At 48.8% G+C, this 19,081-nt stretch overlaps 1 protein-coding gene across 1 annotated transcript; it reads right to left on the bottom strand.

The window, feature by feature from the left end:
- Window positions 1-11,152: 11,152 nt before the first annotated feature.
- TUBA8 (tubulin alpha 8) lies at window positions 11,153-18,210 on the bottom strand (the record flags this gene model as incomplete). Its single annotated transcript, XM_079938101.1, has 4 exons — window positions 18,100-18,210; window positions 16,528-16,676; window positions 14,289-14,969; window positions 11,153-11,446 (listed from the first exon to the last, which is right to left on the bottom strand). The coding sequence occupies exons 1-4, from the start codon at window positions 18,125-18,127 to the stop codon at window positions 11,153-11,155; spliced, it is 1,152 nt and encodes a 383-aa protein (XP_079794227.1). The 5' UTR covers window positions 18,128-18,210.
- Between the last annotated feature and the right edge of the window lie 871 nt (window positions 18,211-19,081).

Raw genomic sequence — 19,081 nt, 5'->3', positions numbered from 1 at the left:
AAGAAGTACTTTCACTGGACACCATCAGTGATGGGAAATTGAGTTATGTGCCGTCTGTTAGGATGAAACTGGAGGAACGCAGCATCACTTCTGAGATGCTCCTGTAGAAGTACACAACCTTCCTCCATCCACGAGGAAGCACCTGACTCACCCAAACTGAGGAACATTCTACAGAACGGCTGGCCTGTAATCTTCAAAAGTGTCAAGGTCATAAAAATCTTTTTAAAAAGGCTTGAGAAACTATTCCAGACCAAAGAGATAATTACAAGCAGATGCAACAGGAGAGCCTGAATGGGATCCTTTTGCTATAAAGTACAATATTGGGTCAGCTGGTATAACCTGAATGGGGTCAGAGGACTAGGTAGCAGCAGCCTCACACTAAGGCATTAGGAGAAATGAAGCAGCATGAGGAAACTTACTCTCAAATAGTTCAAGGAAAACAAGGTTTGTATTTTTCTGTAAGTTCAGCACTGTTTCAACATTTTTTAACGTAAAAAAGTAATATGGGTTGGTGTTTTTTTCTGAAGTCTATTAAAAAGATTGTGCTCTTGGAGAGCATTAGTGGAAAGATTTCTGAAAACCTTGCCAGAAAGAGTTTAAATTGAAACTGCATAACACCTGTTTCAAAAGAAAGTTTGGGCCCCGAGTAGTTCACGCAGTATTTCTGCCTATTTAGGAATTTTTCTGGGTGGTGGGGGACCGCACCCCGCGGCATGTGGGATCTTCCCCGACCAGGGATGGAACCCGGGCCCCCTGCATTGGGAGTGCAGAGTCTTAACCACTGGACCACCAGGGAAGTCCTGAGATATTTTTAATGTCACTGAAATTCTCAGCAGCTGGATTTCTTTCTCTTTATCCTTTTTTTTTTTTTAATTGGATGTATGAGGCAAGAAGCCACACCTTCTGCCTCTCTTGAAAATTCTGCCTAAAAACTTGCTCACAGAGGAAGGCGCTTGACGGCTTTGTGGGATAACCTAGTTCTCCTTCACGGTGGAAGCTGCTTTAGAGAAGTTATGTGTCCAAGGTGAGGAGCAATTTATAGAACCTGACACTAATTTTTGCTCTACGAAAAGCGAAAGTGGTGTTTTAAGAAAAAGAAAAGGAAAACAATGACGAATAAAGTTCACTTCTCTGCAAACAGGTGGTTCTGTGTGACCTGTCCGCCTCTCCTCTGCACAACTCCTGCCCATTTTCCTCTCTGCATTTTGTCAAGATATGCCTTTTTATTTTAAATTTTACTTTATTTTGTAGGGTTCCAAAAACAACTAATAAATTTGCCTTTAAGGTGTGTAGATCGAACCTCCCCCACAGGATTCATCTGGGTGAACAGACTCCTGAGAAGGAGGGCTGGGAGTAAACGGAGCAAAAGGTCTCAGGGCAGCATCGAAACAGCCTGTGGCTTGGCGTCCCTTACCATCCCTGGTCATTCTCTGTCCTCTAGTGATTTGTTGCCTTAATGGAGAACTTTTTTTTAATTAAATAGTTTATTTTGGGACTTCCCTGGTGGCGCAGTAGTTAAGAATACACCTGCCAATGCAGGGGACGGGGGTTCGAGCCCTGGTCTGGGAAGATCCCACATGCCGCGGAGCAACTAAGCCCGTGTGCCACAACTGCTGAAGCCTGCGCACCTAGAGCCTGTGAGCCACAACTGCTGAGCCCTCGCACCACAACTACTGAAGCCGGCGCTCCTAGAGCCCGTGCTCCGCAACAAGAGAAGCCACCGCAATGAGAAGCCCATGCACCGCAATGAAGAGTAGCCCCTGCTTGCCACAACTAGAGAAAGGCCGTGCAAAGCAACGAAGACCCAACACAGCCAAATAAATAAATAAATAAATTTATATAAATAAATAAATAGTTTATTTTGGAAAATAAATTTTAGGGACTTCCCTGGTGGCACAATGGCTAAGATTCCACGCTCCCAATGCTGGGGGCCTGGGTTCCATCCCTGATCAGGGAGCTAGATCCCACATGCTTGCTGCAACTAAGAGTTTGCATGCTGCAACTAAGGAGCTGAGAGCTGCAACTAAGACCTGGGGCAACCAAATAAATAAGTAAATAAATAAAATATTTTTTAAAAAATTTAAACATAGAGAAAGGTTACAAAAATATCCCAGTGACGCCATATACTCTTCACTCATTATTAACATTTTGGCAGACTTTATTACTTTTCTCTCTTATACACACCCACACACCCTGTATCAGTATATATTAAATCAGCTTTTTTGTTTTTTGTTTTTGCTGGGCTATTTGAGAGGAAATAGCAATCAAGACTCATGAGCCCCAAATAATCTAATATACCTGCTAGGGCCAAAAACATGTTCTTATATAACTCCAGTTTAATTATTATCAAGTTCAGGGAATTTAACACTAATACAATATTACTGATATTTTCTAACATATACAGTCAATATTCAAACTTTGCCAGTTACCCCAGTATTGTCCTTTATATCAACTCCTTTTTCCGATACAGAATCTAAGCCATAATCTCATTCATTTAGGTTCTTTATTATTAAACTTTTTATTCTGCGATAATTGTAAGAAATAATGCAGAGAGATTCGAATTTTCCCATCTTGTAGAACTGTGGCACACATCACAACCAGGATATTGACGCCAATGCAGCCAACATCAATACAGAACATTTCCATAGACTCAAGAATCCCAGGACTTCCCTGGTGGTCCAGTGGTTAAGAATCGCCTTCCAATGCAGGGGACGCCAGTTCGATCCCTGGTCAGGGAACTAAGATCCCACGTACCACGGGACAGCTAAGCCTGCGTGCTGCAACTAGAGAGAAGCCCATGCACCACAGCAAAATATCCCACGTGCCGCAACTAAGACCCAACGCAGCAAGAAAGAAAGAGAGAACGAGAGAAAAAAAGAAAAGAAAGAATCTCGCAGGTTGCCCTTCATAGACACACCTACCTCCTTCCTGCCCATCCCCCTCCTTAACCTCTGGCAACCACTAATCTGTTCTCCATTTGTATAACTTTGTCATTTCAAAAATGTTATATAGGGAGACTTCCCTGGTCGCACAGTGGTTAAGAATCGGCCTGCCAATGCAGGGGACATGGGTTCAAGCCCTGGTCCAGGAATATCCCACATGCCACGGAGCAACTAAGCCCATGTGCCACAACTATTGAGCCTGTGTTCTAGAGCTCGTGAGCCGCAACTACTGAAGCCTGCACGCCTAGAACCTGTGCTCCACAACAAGAGAAGCCCCCTCAATGAGAAGCCCGCACACCGCAACAAAGGATAGCCCCCGCTCAGCACAACTAGAGAAAGCCTGCGCTCAGCAACGAAGACCCAATGCAGCCAAAAATAAAAAATAAATAAATTTTTAAAAAAACGTTGTATAGGGGAATTCCCTGGTGTCCAGTGGTTAGGACTCCATGCTTCCACTGCAAGGGTCACTGGTTTGGTCCCTGATGGAGGAACTAAGATGCCACAAGCAGTGGGCTATGGCCAAAAAAAAAAGTTATACAAATGGAATGACGCAGTATGTAGCCTTTGGGGACTGGCTTTTTTTCACTAAGTTTAGCTCTCTAGAAATCCATCCAGGTTGTTGAGTGTATCAAGAGTTTGCTCCTTTTTATTTTAATGGACCACAGTTTATCCATTCATCTGTTGAAGAATATCTGGGTTATTTCCAGTTTTTGTCTATTACAAATGAAGCTGCTATTAATAATCATATGTGACTTTTTTGCATGGACATAAGTTTTTATTTTTCTGGCATAGTTGCCCAGGAGAGCAATTTCTAGGTGGTAGGATGGTGTATGCTTAATTTTTTAAGAAATTGTCAAATTCTTTTCCAGAGTGGCTATGCCATTTCACATCCCCACCAGCAGTCTGTAAGTGATCCAATTTCCCTGCATCTCTGCCAGGATTTAGTGTTATCAGTGTTTTTCATTTGAGCCATTCTGATGGGTTTATAGTAATATCTCATTGGGGTTTTTCATCTAGTTTTAATGTCTCTTCAGTTTCCTTTCCTCTGGGGTTGACCTTTTACTGTCCTACATGACACTGGCATTTTTAAAAAATACAGGCCTCTTGTTTTCCGGAATGTTCCTTAATTTGGGTTTGCTGGCTTGTTTCCTACTAATATGATTCAGGTTCCACATGACTGACAGCAGTGCTGTGTACATGACGTATCCTCTGTGCCTTAAGTCAGGAGCCACCCGGTGGCCATTTGTCTTGTTTTTGGCGATGATAGCTTCCATCACTTGATTAAGACGGTGTCCACCAGATTTCTCCACTATAAAGGTAATCTCCCTCCCTTTAATTAATGAGTAATCTGACAACAGATACTTCGAGAATGTGTAAATATTCTTTAACCCATGAGAACTCTAAAAACTTTGCACACGAACACTCCATCCAAACCTCTGAACAAAGAGACTTGATTCAAAAAAAAAAAAGGGTAGACGTGGGGGGAAAAAAACAGAGACTTGACCAAACTTTAACACAGCTTCTAGCAGCAAAGCCACATCTTTGGGACACCCAGCCCTCTCTTGAGTTTCTGTCTGGAAAAGCCTCAGGGCTGTCAAAATAATTTACTGTTTGTTCTGATAGCGGATGGTAGGCCCCGACCTCCGTTTCTCAGAGCATTTACTCAGAAGGCACAATTGTGAATCCTTTCTCTGTCCCTCCAAGATGTATTTGTGTCTCCTTCAGCTCAGGAGCATCTTTCTCAAATACCTGAAAGCCATTCCTTTGCGATGCGGGCCCCTGTCCCCAGTCTCTGTGGCGACAGAGCCCTCCCTTGGAGCACAGCCAGCAGCAGACACAGCTGGCCTGGTCACACACTGACCAACCCTTTGTGACTTCTCATTTGAGCCCCCTCCCCACACCCTCATTCTCCCCTTGAAACACCCAGTCACCTCTGTGCCAATCAGAAGGGAGTTCAGCTCTTTCCCCTACTGTCAGTAGTTACTGAATAAAATCTGTTTTCACCTCTTAAACTAATAGCTGGCTTTGTTTATCTTTGATACCAAAGAACCTTTCACCTAATGGTTTTAGCTTCCCCTAGTGATTCTGTCATGGTTCTCCTTTATTAGTTGGCATTCTACTAGAAAGAAGACCTTTCTCTTCTCCCCTCCTCTTTGCTTCTTTGTTTCTTCATATTTCTACTCAATGTGTGCTGCCTTTATTAATGGTGGTGCTCAATTGGCCAGCAGGAGCTCTGTCAGACTGGCTCCTGTGTCTTCATGACATGTTTTCCACCATTTTTTGAGCACTTCTTTACCTTCTGGCACAAGATGTTCCAGGTTCATCTTGTACTTTTCCTGATTCAGCCCTGAAATCAGCCAGTTCTCCAATGAGTCATAATTCCTTTTAGAGGGGAATGGTATTTAGAAACCAAGATACAAGCACTAGATGTTCTCATTGCTATGGGGTGTCATTGCTGCTAGGTCCTTTCAATGGCAGAGCTAAAAAAAAAAAAAAAAGAAAAGAAAAAGAAAAAACCAAAGAAGCAAACATGAGGGACTTCCCTGGTAGTCCAGTGGATAAGAATCCACCTTGCAATGCAGGGGACGCAGGTTCAATCCCTGGTCGGGGAATTAAGATCCCACGTGCCACGGGGCAACTAGGCCCACTCACCACAACTAGAGAGCCCAAGTGCCACAACTACTGAGCCCATGCACTCTGGAGCCGGCACACCACAACTAGAGAAGCCTGTGATCTGCAACTAGAGAAGCCTGCACGCCACAACTAGAAAGAAGCCCGCACACCGCAACGAAGAGCCCACGCACTGCAACGAAGACCCAGTGCAGCCAAAATTAAAAAAAAAAACAGAAGCAAACATGAGTTCATGCTGAAGACTCCAATTTACAATATGATCCACTATCCCAGGGCTGTTCTTTGCTCCATCCCATTCCACAATTGTATATTCCTTCTTCCACAGTGAGAACTCTGGTTCCCATTAGCATGAATCTATTTCTTTCTTTGCTCAATCTGAGAACACATACACCGTAGTTTGAGAATAGCTACACTACCTACCAACAGCAAACTTACTAAGTTCAAGATACTTTTTTCCATTCTTTATATCTTTACACAGAAGATATATAGTCAAAATACTGTGTTCAATACTGTGGATTTTATTTTTCTTCTATGCGGTTATGGTGTCCATTTGATACACATTTGAGCAAAGAACACATTGAGCTTATGGTCCAAAAGCTAAGAAGTGCAAAGCTGAATATGAGAAGCAGAGGAGCAGATGGCTTCCAGAAATCCACTTGAGTTCTGTGCATTCAACATGAAAGCAAAGGTTGAAGATGAGAGACTCAAAGGCAAGATCAAAGATGAGGACAAACAGAAGATTCTTGACAAGTATAATGAAATCATCAACTGGCTTGATAAGAATCTGACTGCAGAAAAGGAAGAACTTGAAATCTGGCAGAAAGAGCTGGAGAAAATTTGCAACCTCATCATTATCAAGTTGTAGCAGAGTGTGAGAGGAAGGCCTGGGGCTTCCCGGCTGACGGAGCTCCTCTTCCGGGCCCACCTTTGAAGATATAAGTGAAGCCAACCTGAGCATAGATAATTCAGCCCTGTTCCACGGTAAAAAAAAAAAAAATTGAAGGAGCCAAATTCACAACAAATCCAGTGACAGTCTTAAGGTTGAGCTATTGAGTAATTCAATACTGTACTGAATTACTGGCTTTCTCATTACTTAGGGAATATGTGCACAGGGAAAGGAAATAACATTGCATTTTATTAACATGTTGTAAAATGCAATGTATTAAATAAAATCTGTATTTACAATCAGTGCCCAAAAAAGCTTATTAAAAAAGAAAAAATTGTTTGGTCATGCCAGAGTTTCAAAAGGAAAAAATCGCTGGGTGAGCTCAACAGAAGAGAGATGACAGGAGAAAGAATCAGTGAATTTGAGGATTGAACAATTGAAATTATCTAATATTAACAACAGAGAGAAAATAGACTGAAAAATGTTAGCAGAGCCTCAGTGGCCTGTGGTACTATAACGGAAGATCTAACATTCACTGAGCTCCAAAGAAGAGAAGGAAGTGTGAGGCTGAAAACTATTCAAAGATATGACAAGCTGAAAATTTCCCAAATTTGGCAAAAGACATAAATCTGCAGATTTAAGAAACTGGGTGGACTCCCTAGATAAGGCCACAGAAATCCACATCAATATACATTGTAGGACTTACCAGGTGGTGCAGTGGTTAAGAATCTGCCTGCCAACGCAGGGGACATGGGTTCTATCCCTGGTCCAGGAAGATCCCACATGCCACAGAGCAACAAAGACCATGCGCCACAACTACTGAGCCGGCGCTACAGAGCCCTCAAGCCACAACTACTGAGCCCATGAGCCACAATTACTGAGCCCGTGTGCTGCAACTACTGAAGCCTGTGCGCTGAGAGCCTGTGCTCTGCAACAAGAGAAGCCACCGCAATGAGAAGCCCATGCAACGCAACGAAGAGAAGCCCTTGCTCGCCGTAACTAAAGAGAAAGCCCACGTACAGCAACGAAGACCCAACGCAGCCAAAAAATAAACAAATAAATAGATAAAATAAAATTACTTAAAAAAAATAGACTGATGGAATTCCTAATAACTGAACCACGGTTGAATTCCTGGAATAAATCCTTCTTGGTTGTGCTATATTTTTTAACGTGGTATGGACTCTGCTGACATTTTACTAATGTTTTTTGCATTGGCATTAATACAAATCTTGGGGCTTGGGGGATTTTTTTTTCGGGATGTTTTTTGGCCACACCACGCGTCATGTGGGATCTTAGTTCCCCAACTAGCGATGGAACCTGTGCCCCCTGCATTGGGAGTGCGGAGTCTTAACCGCTGGACCGCCAGGGAAGTCCCTGGCATTAATACAAAAGATCACTTCATGTGTTTTTATTTCTCCCCACTGCAAGATAATAGAACCTGCTTGGAGAGACAATGTCCTGTCTCACTAACCATGAGCCAAACAAACAGCCTTACAGTTTAGACTTCAGTGTCTAAGCCCCAAATACAATATGTAGAAGGTCACATAAGAAGCTTCATTTTGCATATTCATGAAAAAAATGTGGATAAGTGACAACTCACCTTAGCTCTTGGGGGTTCTGTGTATATGGGAAGGAAGGATGAAATAAACTCTACAAAATTTAACAGTATCCGTATTGATATCCTCTCCTCTTGCCCCACTCACTCTCTCACCTTCATCCCTAAAGTGGTCGACATCATAAATTTGTCACAAGACCTAAAAATAAAAAACTAATTATAGCACTGGGGTTTTTTTGTTTTTTAATGTAGACAGTTTAGACTGATAACTTAAAAAGGGAAGTTTTTGGGAATTCCTTGGCGGTCCAGTGGTTAGGACTCTGCTTGCACTGCAGGGAGCATGACTTCGATCCCTGGTCAGGGAACTAAGATCCCTCATGCTGTGCAGTGTGGCCAAAAAAATTTTTAAAAAGGGAAGTTTTTGATTCCTTTAGTAGACTGACATTGTAATAGGAAAGACAGTTGCATGGCGTTGATCCAGTGACCCTTAAAAATTCAGAATGGTGGGGTTAGTGGCAATTTTGTATTAAAGTTAAATGCCGATCAAATCACTGATAGAATCAGCAGTTTGGAGGAAATAAATATATAAACATACTATCTTTTTCCTCAGTAGGTTCTTTTTGGAACCTAAGCTGTTTGCACTCAAAGGCTGGAGATCTGTCCCTCTTGCTGAGAAGGACCCAGACTGCAAACACTGGGGTGAGGAGTACATATGAATATGCATGTGGATTTCACTAGATACTATGTTAACTACGGGCTCTCCTAATTCCTGGGGTAAAATAGTAAAAAGTAAAAAAGACTTTTTTTTTTATCGGTAGAAATTACTTAGGAATCCTTCAGAGATGGCATTAGGATTCCAGAAACTGGATAACCCAGGCTAAAGCCCAGTGAGCTAAACAAGCTGCCTACCACGGGCCGTGGCCCAATTCTGGCACCTGCCAAACTTACTTTACCGTCTTAAGAAGCCTCTAGCCAATCCCGTGCTGGAGAATTATGAAGCTGCCTTTTCTTGGGGGAAGATAGAGACTCATCCACCTTCCTATTCACTCTCTTTCTAGGGATGCATTTCTCCAGTTCTAAAATTCAATACTCCTGCTTCGTGAACAGAGATAAAAGCCAGCAGGGCTAGACGGGCCCAACCCCATGATCGGACAGGGACTCAACCAAACAAGGGAAAATGGAAGAGAAGAAACCGGGGGGAGGGCTTCCCTGGTGGCGCAGTGGTTGAGAGTCCGCCTGCCAATGCAGGGGACACGGGTTCGTGCCCCGGTCCGGGATGATCCCACATGCCGCGGAGCGGCTGGGCCCGTGAGCCATGGCCGCTGAGCCTGCGCTTCCAGAGCCTGTGCTCCGCGGCGGCAGAGGCCACAGCAGTGAGAGGCCCGCGTACCGCAAAAGAAAAAAAGAAAGAAACTGGGGGGAAATACATCCAAGGCCCTAAAATATCACCCCTCAAACTCCCCCTTCCCCATACCTCCCAGACATCACCTCTGTGACTTTGCCATTCGTATTTATTTTAACCTAATTCACATAGATCTAGAGGGAAGGAAGACACTGTAGGTGATTTCCCCTAAACCCTGGTCTCAGGGGTCTGTTACTCTCTCCCTAATTAGGTCCTAGTTACACACTCGGGAAGTCCTTCGAGGCTTATCTGAAACCCGTGGGTAGGTCTCTCACGTCGGTCAGAGGGGAAATGCCCCTTCCTGAGATGGGCCACAGCTCCTGACCCCAGTTCTCCGCACAGCTGGGTCTGTCCCTGCAGCCCCTGCGGGACTTGGTGAGGCGTGACCTCGGGCAAGGGGGTCCTGATGGGCAGAGATCTGGACTCCTCCTCAGCGCCACCATCTCCTTCACAGAAGAGCAAGAAAGTGTGGTCTCTCCGAAAACAGTCCTCGGCGAGTGGTTAGCGTCACTTCCTGCCTGGTCTTCCTTTCCTTGGAACATTTTATTCTATTTTTCCCGGGGCCTCCAAGGAATACAGAGTAGAAACATGCAGGGAAAGTCCACAGCTGACGAGGGACCTGCTACGGCCCGACCCTGGGTGTCTTATCACTAGTTTAATCAGAGTAGCCTTTTGATTTTTCCAAAAATCCTACCGGAGCTGCCAACTTCAGGGAAGAGATGCATTAATTTGTCCTCTCCTTTGCAATAAATGGACTTTGCTTCTCCCCACCTTTCATTTTATGAGGCAGCAGTTGGAACCGGGCACAAACACCGACGGTGGAAAGAGGGCGGGGTAGCCGAGAGAACAGCCTCTTGGCCCCCGCCCTTTTGTGTCTCAACACATAAACGCCCTACACCTCAGCTTCTTCAGCCATAAAATGAGAAGACCATCCATTTTGAGATGGTTGGGGTTAGAGATAAGGTGTCTGTGTATATAAAGCTTAGTAGGTGTTTGCTTAAAACCTTCCGAATTCCACACAGAAATGCTGTGTTTCACCCAGAGAAAACCTAAGCTCCTCACGTCCTGTGCAGGATAGCCTAAGTGTGCCCTGCACTCCGCATGGCTCTTGGCCGCACCCCTCACCTCCATCCTCCGGGTACCTTCACCTCCTCCCTGCTCTTCACACACCCACCCGCGTGCTCTGACTCCAGAACCTCCGCGGTGGCTCCGCGCTGCACCCGGGTCTCCACGAGGCCTCTTCTGACCTCACCACCCACTTCTCCCATCACTGCTTTTTCGCTTCACAGCACTGAACACTGTCTGGAATGATCCCACTCGTTTATCTGTGTATTCACAAGGGCAGGAAATGGGCTCTTGCTTCTAACTCTAACTCTGAGAACACTCCCTTTCCAGAATCTCCCCCGTGCCCAGATCTCACCTTTCTGCTCCCCAGCCAGCAGGCTGTGTTTGGGGTGAGCCCAGCCTAACAGAGAATTTTAAATCCCGCTTAGGTCTCTGCACAGGTGTGACTGGCCTGCACCCTAACCCAGAGACAGTGACTCTCGTTTCCTTTGCTGACACGGAGCTGCGCTCCCCCACGGGAGGGTCTGGCAGAGCTCAGCGTCCGTGCTGGCCCCGTCACCCACAGGTACTGGTGTCGGGACCCAGGCCGGGGTCTGCTGCTCTAGGAAAAGTTAAACGTGCTTGGAGGGGCAGCAGGAATAAAGAGACACAGCCACGAGGAACGTTTGTATTTAAAATTCCTCCCCTTCGTTTTCTTCTTCAAAAGAATCAGTCCCCACTTCCTCATAATCCTTCTCCAGGGCAGCCAGGTCCTCCCGGGCCTCGGAAAATTCTCCTTCTTCCATCCCCTCTCCGACGTACCAGTGCACGAAGGCACGCTTGGCGTACATGAGGTCGAACTTGTGGTCCAGGCGGGCCCAGGCCTCGGCGATGGCCGTGGTGTTGCTCAGCATGCAGACGGCCCGCTGCACCTTGGCCAGGTCTCCCCCGGGGACGACCGTGGGGGGCTGGTAGTTGATGCCCACCTGGGGAAGAGAGGGTGAAGATGCGGCAATCAGCGGATAACACAAGCTGGGGCACCTTGGTCACGTGGTGGGTGGGGCAGCAGGCCTGGATGTGAAGAGGGGATCAGGAGGTGGGACCGCGGGTGGGTAGAGAGGTGCGTGTGGGAGAGAAAGCAAAAGCAAGCGGCACTGGGCCGGGAGACTCAAGGGGAGGGGAAGGGCTGGTGGAAACCCTAGTGGGAGACTCAAGCAGGCAAACGAGGATAGGGAAAAGGGGGTCAAGCAGGGCGCGTGTACAGTGCCAGCAGACAGGGGTTATTATAAGTTCACTCCTTCCAATGGTATCTCGGGTTCCTCTTAGTTATGCTGTCAACGGGTTTAGGGCAGTTTCTCTGCCAAGGGTGAAGGGCGGTTTAAAAGATCAGGGAGAGGATTTCTCTGGTGGCGCAGTGGTTAAGAATCCACCTGCCAATGCAGGGGACACGGGTTCGAGCCCTGGTCCAAGAAGATCCCACATGCCACGGAACAGCTAAGCCCGTGTGCCACGACTACTGAGCCTGCCCTCTAGAGCCCACGAGCCACAACTACTGAAGCCCACGCGCCTAGAGCCCGTGCTCCGCAACAAGAGAAGCCACCGCAATGAGAAGCCGGCGCACTGCAACGAACAGTAGCCCCCGCTCGCCACAACTAGAGGAAGCTCATGCACAACAAGGAGGACCCAACGCAGCCAAAACTTAATTAATTAATCAATTTTTAAAAAGATATCCTCAAGCAATAAATAAAGAGATGCAAAAGGTTCTGCGGATGGTGTCAGCATTTACCAGGCCCTCTGTCTCTGGGGAGTGGGGTTTCTTGGAAGAAAAGCATGGAAATCAAAGAAAGTCAATTAAAACTTGCTGGATGAGCCAATCCCCCAAGTTCTGGCAGCATGGAGGGTCCTCCAAGTTGATCCAGCCCACCCTGACGAGGGGGCTAATATCCCGGAAGTCTCCCTTCTCCCCACACATACCCCAAACTGGAGCCGACCCCAGGAACTCTAGGAGCCTGGAAGGGGCCTCAGGTGACGACTGTGATAATACTCATGGGACACTGAGAACCATGGAGCTGGCCCCAAAATGCCTCTCCACCAGGCCACCAGGTCTGAACTGCCAATCTCTTAAATTCACAGCTTTGAAATGCATGTCCTCTGAGAGGTGGAGGTGGGAGTGGCAGCAGGCTGTACAGCCAAGGTGGGTAACCCACTAAATGAATTCACAATGATCTATCATTCCTCTTAAACAAAAGTGGCATCTTGGGGGTGGAGGTGATGCTGAGACAGGGGCGAAGGACCAAAGTGAGAAGGGAGAAGGCAATGCCACATGACATTTCACTAGACCAGCCAACTCTGCTCTCTTTTCAGCAGTAGCAGCTCTTGACCCTGGGGAGGATGCTACAGGGTGAAGTTCAACACCATCCACCCCCACGGCATGTGCCTTTCTGAGAAGCAGCTAAAGGTTCCAGCACTGCCTTATCTTTCTGGTCATAACCCTGGAGCTTCAGCTTAAAATAAAGGGGCGAGAATACGGGGGCATGTCCTTTTTGTTAATTTCTCCACCACCCTCATATCTCATTCTTTTTTTTTTTTTTTGCCTATTCATTTTACTACTAGCTTGTTTTGTTGTTTGTTTCCATTTGAAAGAAGAAAAACCCAACAACTTGGGGGAAGATCCTGAATGTTTCCGCAAGAGTGACCAGAACTGCCACATAAAAATAGACACAGTCCAGGGGAAAGGATTCTGTATGTGGCTGGAGCAGAGCAGGGTGGGAGATGCTCTCTGCCATCAGCCTCTCAGCTGAGAAGCCAGCATGAGGTGTCTTGTTGCCGTTAAGTCCCAGCAGGGAAAACTGAGACGTGCTCATCTCTGTCTCGAGCAACTGTCACAACCACCTCTGGTGTTCAGCAAACCTCTAAATTATTAAAGGCCTGCCAGGGGTCTAATTAACATGAATGGTGGCAGCCGCTTTGATGGTGGACTCGGATGAGACCGTGGGACACAGGACAAAGCAGTCAAGCAGGCACGAGTGCAGGGACAGCTGCCTGCCCGGCCAGGGCGACTCAGGGGGCGGCTTCCAGTGCTCGACATCTTCTGGTCCTGGGAGCTGGGGGTCTTCCCTGGCTATTGTGTACCCACACCAACCCTCAGAGTCTGGTGTTCCCCAGACCGCAGACCTACAACAGGCTCCCAGCTCACTCCTGCTTAGTGGAAATGTCAGGGCTTCATAATGTGAATCACAACCATATGATAACCATGAAACTTCTTATCCTTTCTCGAAATCGATGAAAACTTACAGGGCGAATAATTTTTCAAAATAAACTGGGGAGAGAAGAACACATCTTTTGAGGTGTTAGAGGAGGGAATTACACCTCTCCAGCAACTTGAATAATCTGGTTACTGCATTCTCTGATCTACCGTCAGATCAGAGCTACTTCCACCCAGTCATCCTCTTCATCCCACTTGCACACAAGTTCGTTCTAGCCCCGTTCACTCCTCCCTGTAAGAGAAAAGTCCTTTCTGCCTGACCTTTGAGATGTCTGCAGATCTTAGGGCAGGAGAGGTGGAGCCCTTCTCCCTACTGTACTAGTGCCCTCCCCCTCTTCCAATAATCCTCTCAAAATCTCTCCTGACCTAAAATAGGTGAATGAACGAATTAATGAATGAAATTAGTGTTACATTTGGCTTAAGCCCCTCTTCCCATCTCATCCCAGAGCTCCCACGGAATGTGCATCAGTCCAAGACCCTGAGTGTCCACCTCTTTCTCCCCATCCTTGGTGTCTCCCTCTGCTTCTCTAGCTGTCTGTCTCCACCGAGCCACCAGCTCTCACCTTGAAGCCTGTGGGACACCAGTCGACAAACTGGATGGTCCTCTTGGTCTTGATGGCAGCAATGGCGACGTTCACGTCCTTGGGCACCACGTCCCCCCGGTAGAGCATGCAGCAGGCCATGTACTTGCCGTGACGGGGGTCACACTTCACCATCTGGCTGTTGGGCTCAAAGCAGGAGCTGGTGATCTCGGCCACGGACAGCTGCTCGTGGTAGGCCTTCTCGGCCGAGATGATGGGCGCATAGGTGACCAGGGGGAAGTGGATGCGGGGGTAGGGCACCAGGTTGGTCTGGAACTCGGTGAGGTCCACGTTGAGGGCGCCGTCGAAGCGCAGGGAGGCCGTGATGGAGGACACGATCTGGCTGATGAGGCGGTTGAGGTTGGTGTACGTCGGGCGCTCGATGTCTAGGTTGCGGCGGCAGATGTCGTAGATGGCCTCGTTGTCGACCATGAAGGCGCAGTCCGAGTGCTCCAGGGTTGTGTGCGTGGTCAGGATGGAGTTGTAGGGCTCCACCACGGCCGTGGACACCTGGGGGGCCGGGTAGATGGCGAACTCCAGCTTAGACTTCTTGCCGTAATCCAGGGAGAGGCGTTCCATCAGCAGAGAAGTGAAGCCGGAGCCGGTGCCGCCCCCGAAGCTGTGGAAGATGAGGAAGCCCTGCAGGCCTGAGCAGGCATCTGTCTGGGAGCGGAGGACACGAGACAAGGCTCTGAGGACTCCCTCACGGGCCTCTCTGTCTGCCCCACTCTATCCCTCAACATTGTCAAGTGGGTGAAATCAAAACAGCCTTGAAGGAGCAAGGAAACACAAAGGAGCCTCGGCGGTCTTGGGAGGAACCGCTAAAATACGGGCAGCAAACCTGCACACACCTCCGGGTCCATGAAGCTTCCAGCCCAGTGGCCTGGTTGGACCAGGAATGAGCTTCCAGAACCACGGCGGTTAATGACTTTGCCCCATGAGGGCCCCAGCTCCTTGCCCACTTCCCCAGCCCTAGTCATTTGATCTTGCGGGAACTGCAGACCTACACATCCCAGCCCAACCTTGGAAGGTGGCTCCGGAAGATAAATGGGTCAGAGAACCTGAGATTTCACATCAACTTTGCCACTTCCGAGTTGTAAAAATTCGAGCAAGTTACTGAACTGAATCCTCCAGACTCATGTTTCTTCTTGGTTAAAGTGAGAACAATAAAAAATATTCATCTCGGGCTTCCCTGGTGGCGCATTTGTTGAGAGTCCGCCTGCCGATGCAGGGGACGTGGGTTCGTGCCCCGGTCCGGGAAGATCCCACATGCCGTGGTGCGGCTGGGCCCGTGAGCCATGGCCGCTGGGCCTCCGCGTCCGTAGCCTGTGCTCCACAACGGGAGAGGCCGCAGCGGTGGGAGGCCCGCATACCGCAAAAAAAAAAAAAAAAAAAATTCATCTCATGAGGTTGTTGTGATAATTAAGCAAGGACCTGACAGTTAGCTCTCACCGGAACTAAGAGAATTCACAGGTCACAGAACTTCCCCATTGGCCGGGATCTATGACTGTGTTCAGTCCTGTGGTTCTGAGCTTTAGGGATCACAGATGGCTCTGAGACTGATGAACCCTACTAGCCCTCCTCTAAACAGAAAATTCGGCATCCTTAGCTCCCAAGGACCCCTGATCAAGCCCAACCTTTTCCGTTGTACAGATTAGGAAAGGGGGATCAAGTAGACAAGGGACCCACCCTGAGCTTTCTAGTCAAACCAACCTGGTTCAGATCCTGACTTGGCCACTTTCTAGCTGCGGGACCCAGACCAAGTTATTGAACCATCCTGGCCCTCAATCTCCCCATCTGTAAAGTTCAAGGACAAGACCTCCTTTGTATCATTATTTAGGGGATTAAACGGAACGTATTTGACATTGGTAATGCTGTTTGTAAGTGCTGAAATAGATCAACAATCTTCCTCTTCTCTTCCAAGTTAAATGCTTTGTTAAACTGTGCTGCCAGGAAGCAAAGAGCTTCGCCTTTCTCACACCTGGAATTTCCCCAGACACCACCGGGGCATCACCTGGAGGGCAGCCCACAACATCCAGCCAGAGGAAGGGGCGTGAGCCCTGTGAATGCCTCTTACGGACATAAGCAGAAATTCCCAGAAATTCCCAGATCTTAGGCGTTTATCCTGTAGCCAGGGGTCACGTGCCTCCACCCAGCCTGTTCAGAGAGGTGAATCCTAGTACGTCCAGCTCAGCAGCTCCCTGCCCTTGTAAACACATACCAGTTTGCGAATGCGGTCCAGCACCAGGTCGATGCTCTCCTTTCCCACCGTGTAGTGGCCGCGCGCGTAGTTGTTAGCTGCATCCTCTTTTCCTGTGATCAGCTGCTCTGGATGGAAGAGCTGGCGGTAGGTTCCTGCCCGAACCTCATCTACCAAGAGAGGGGACCGTCAGTGTTACTACCTGGTTCCCAGACGAGAATACACATGGCACCCCTACCTACTGAACTCCATTGAGGTGGAACCAGACAACCCTATAATATACCTGCGAGGCTAAGAGAATTCCAGGGTAACACAGGCACTAACAGAGCCAGAAGCCCGGGACTCAAGCAGCAATGAGAAGCCAGCTGCTCTACTGGCTGGACCTTAAAAAGCCTTGGGTTTACAAAGCTGGCCAAACACCAAAGTTGACTGCCTCTTCCCCCTGGACCCACAAGGCTTCCCTCCTGTTTTTCATTCATGCTGCAAAATTTACCCCAGAATTTAACCCGATTTCACTTGCATCCAAATGTTCCAGGGACACAGAGAAAGATTCAGAATATGCCTGGCTCCTAGGCTCCCCCGGAATTGTCCCAGCCCTAACCTCCATCTCTGGTGGCAACAACACATGTCAGGCATTAGAGATATTTCAGAACAACTTTGAAGCAAAGCTATGTTCCAGGCTCCAGAAGAGCTGGAGCCCAAGAGAGGCCGCGGGGCCGGGGGCTCTGCTCACCTCCAAGGTCCACGCAAGGTGGACACACGGCAGGCCAAGGTGCCTCAGGCCCCACCTACAGCCCCTCTCTTCTACAGGGTCCCTCTGCTCCCCCAGGGAAAGCACCCATCTATGCAGTGGCCTGGGAAGCTCATCTGCCCTTTCTGTATTTGTACAAGCGTCCATGGGATAGAGGGCCTGGGGTCTGTGGCCCTAGAAACAGTGTTCAGGCACCGCAGGCAGTGCCCAGACATCCCTGGGGGACTTGTCCACCTTCGCTGGTGAGCAGACTTTGAAGATGAGAAAATCCTGATGAAGAGCGAGGACTGATCCAGGGGGTACTGGGGCCGGGGGAGCTGGGAGAGCAAGAATCCTGCCCCAACACAAGTCAGAATTCCTGCTCCCTAAGATCCAGAAGAGGTTCATTCTAACCTACGGCAGCCTCTGGCTGTAAGAGGAAGCGCCTGCTGCTATTTCGTCTCGTGTGCGAGACGCTGCAAGGTTATCCCAGGCCGCCGGGACAGACTGCAATTACCGTAGGAGCGGAAACATACACTTTGGGAAACTGACTGTTGGAGGGCACCTTATAATTTCTGAAATTATTTGTATTTTGACCCTTAGTGTTTAATAAACAATGTCGGCAATGTCGCTCTGTCTCAGCAGATTTCGGTGGAGAGCACTAGGTTGGAGGTTTAATGGGGAGCAGAGATCTGTGATCCCCACTTGAGATCCCGAGACTGCGGAGAACTCTAGGAGCCAAGAGTCACGTGGTGGGGGGCTCCGGATGAGCCACCCCTTCCACGTGCAGATCTGCTTCCCCAGACACCACGGCCTCTGCAGTCCGGTGCTGTCCCTGTGCGGGGACCCTGGCCCACACTCACCCACCACGGTGGGCTCCAGATCGACCATGACGGCCCGGGGCACGTGCTTCCCGTTGCCGGTCTCGCTGAAGAAGGTGGTGAAGGAGTCGTCGTCCTGGACCTTGCTGGCCTGCATGCCAAAAGTGCCATCGGCCTGGATGCCGTGCTCCAGGCAGAAGAGCTCCCAGCAGGCGTTGCCGATCTGGACCCCTGCTTGGCCCACGTGGACGGATATGCATTCCCGCTGCGGGGAGAGAGCAGCCCAGTCAGAGTCCCAGCCCGGCCATGCCTCTGCCCCAGGCCCCCAGGCCCCCAGGCCCCCACCTCTGAGGACCTGTCCATCCCTGGAACTCGACGGGCAGGACACCCATGCCTCCCGCCATGCCATGCCCCAGCCACGTGGGGTCTGGGCACCACAGCCTCCGGATCAAGACTCGGTTCCAAAGAAGCACCGCAGCTTTGTGGTTTGCTGTAAAGATTGCTTTCCAGGGTTAATCCTTTGTGTCAAGAAAAGGAAAAAGAGAGCAGCTGCGTGGAGGAAACTGGGCTAATTCCAAACCACGAGACTCCTGCACGGATGGAGCCGGTCAAAGGAAGAACCAGTGAGGACAGCAGAAACCACTCCCAAATCCACTGCTGTGCCCGGCGCAGGTCTCCGGTTCCTGCTGCAGCCTGAGCCTCCCAGCCACCGCCACACACACACACACACACACACACACACACACACACACACGCGCGCGCTCCCCGTCTCCGCATCACAGAACAGGGAAGCACACGGTGGAATGTACTTTGGAGTCTGTATCATGGGTGTCATTAGTGTTCTGGCTACAACTGTAGGAATGAGAAAGGATCAGTACATCAGCAAGGGAGGGCTGGGAGGGGACAAAGTAGGCGCCTCCTGAACTCTGAGGGACTGGAAAGTTCCTCCGTGGCCACCATAACCTGCTCCTTCGCCCACGTCAGGCCAAGTGCTAAGTAAAGCTGACCTTTAGAGTGTCCTTTT

The sequence above is a fragment of the Stenella coeruleoalba genome, assembly GCF_951394435.1.
Source record: "Stenella coeruleoalba genome assembly, chromosome: 11".
NCBI lineage: Eukaryota > Metazoa > Chordata > Mammalia > Artiodactyla > Delphinidae > Stenella > Stenella coeruleoalba.
Note: the sequence above shows the minus strand (reverse complement) of the source record. Positions and strands in the feature narration are given on the sequence as shown.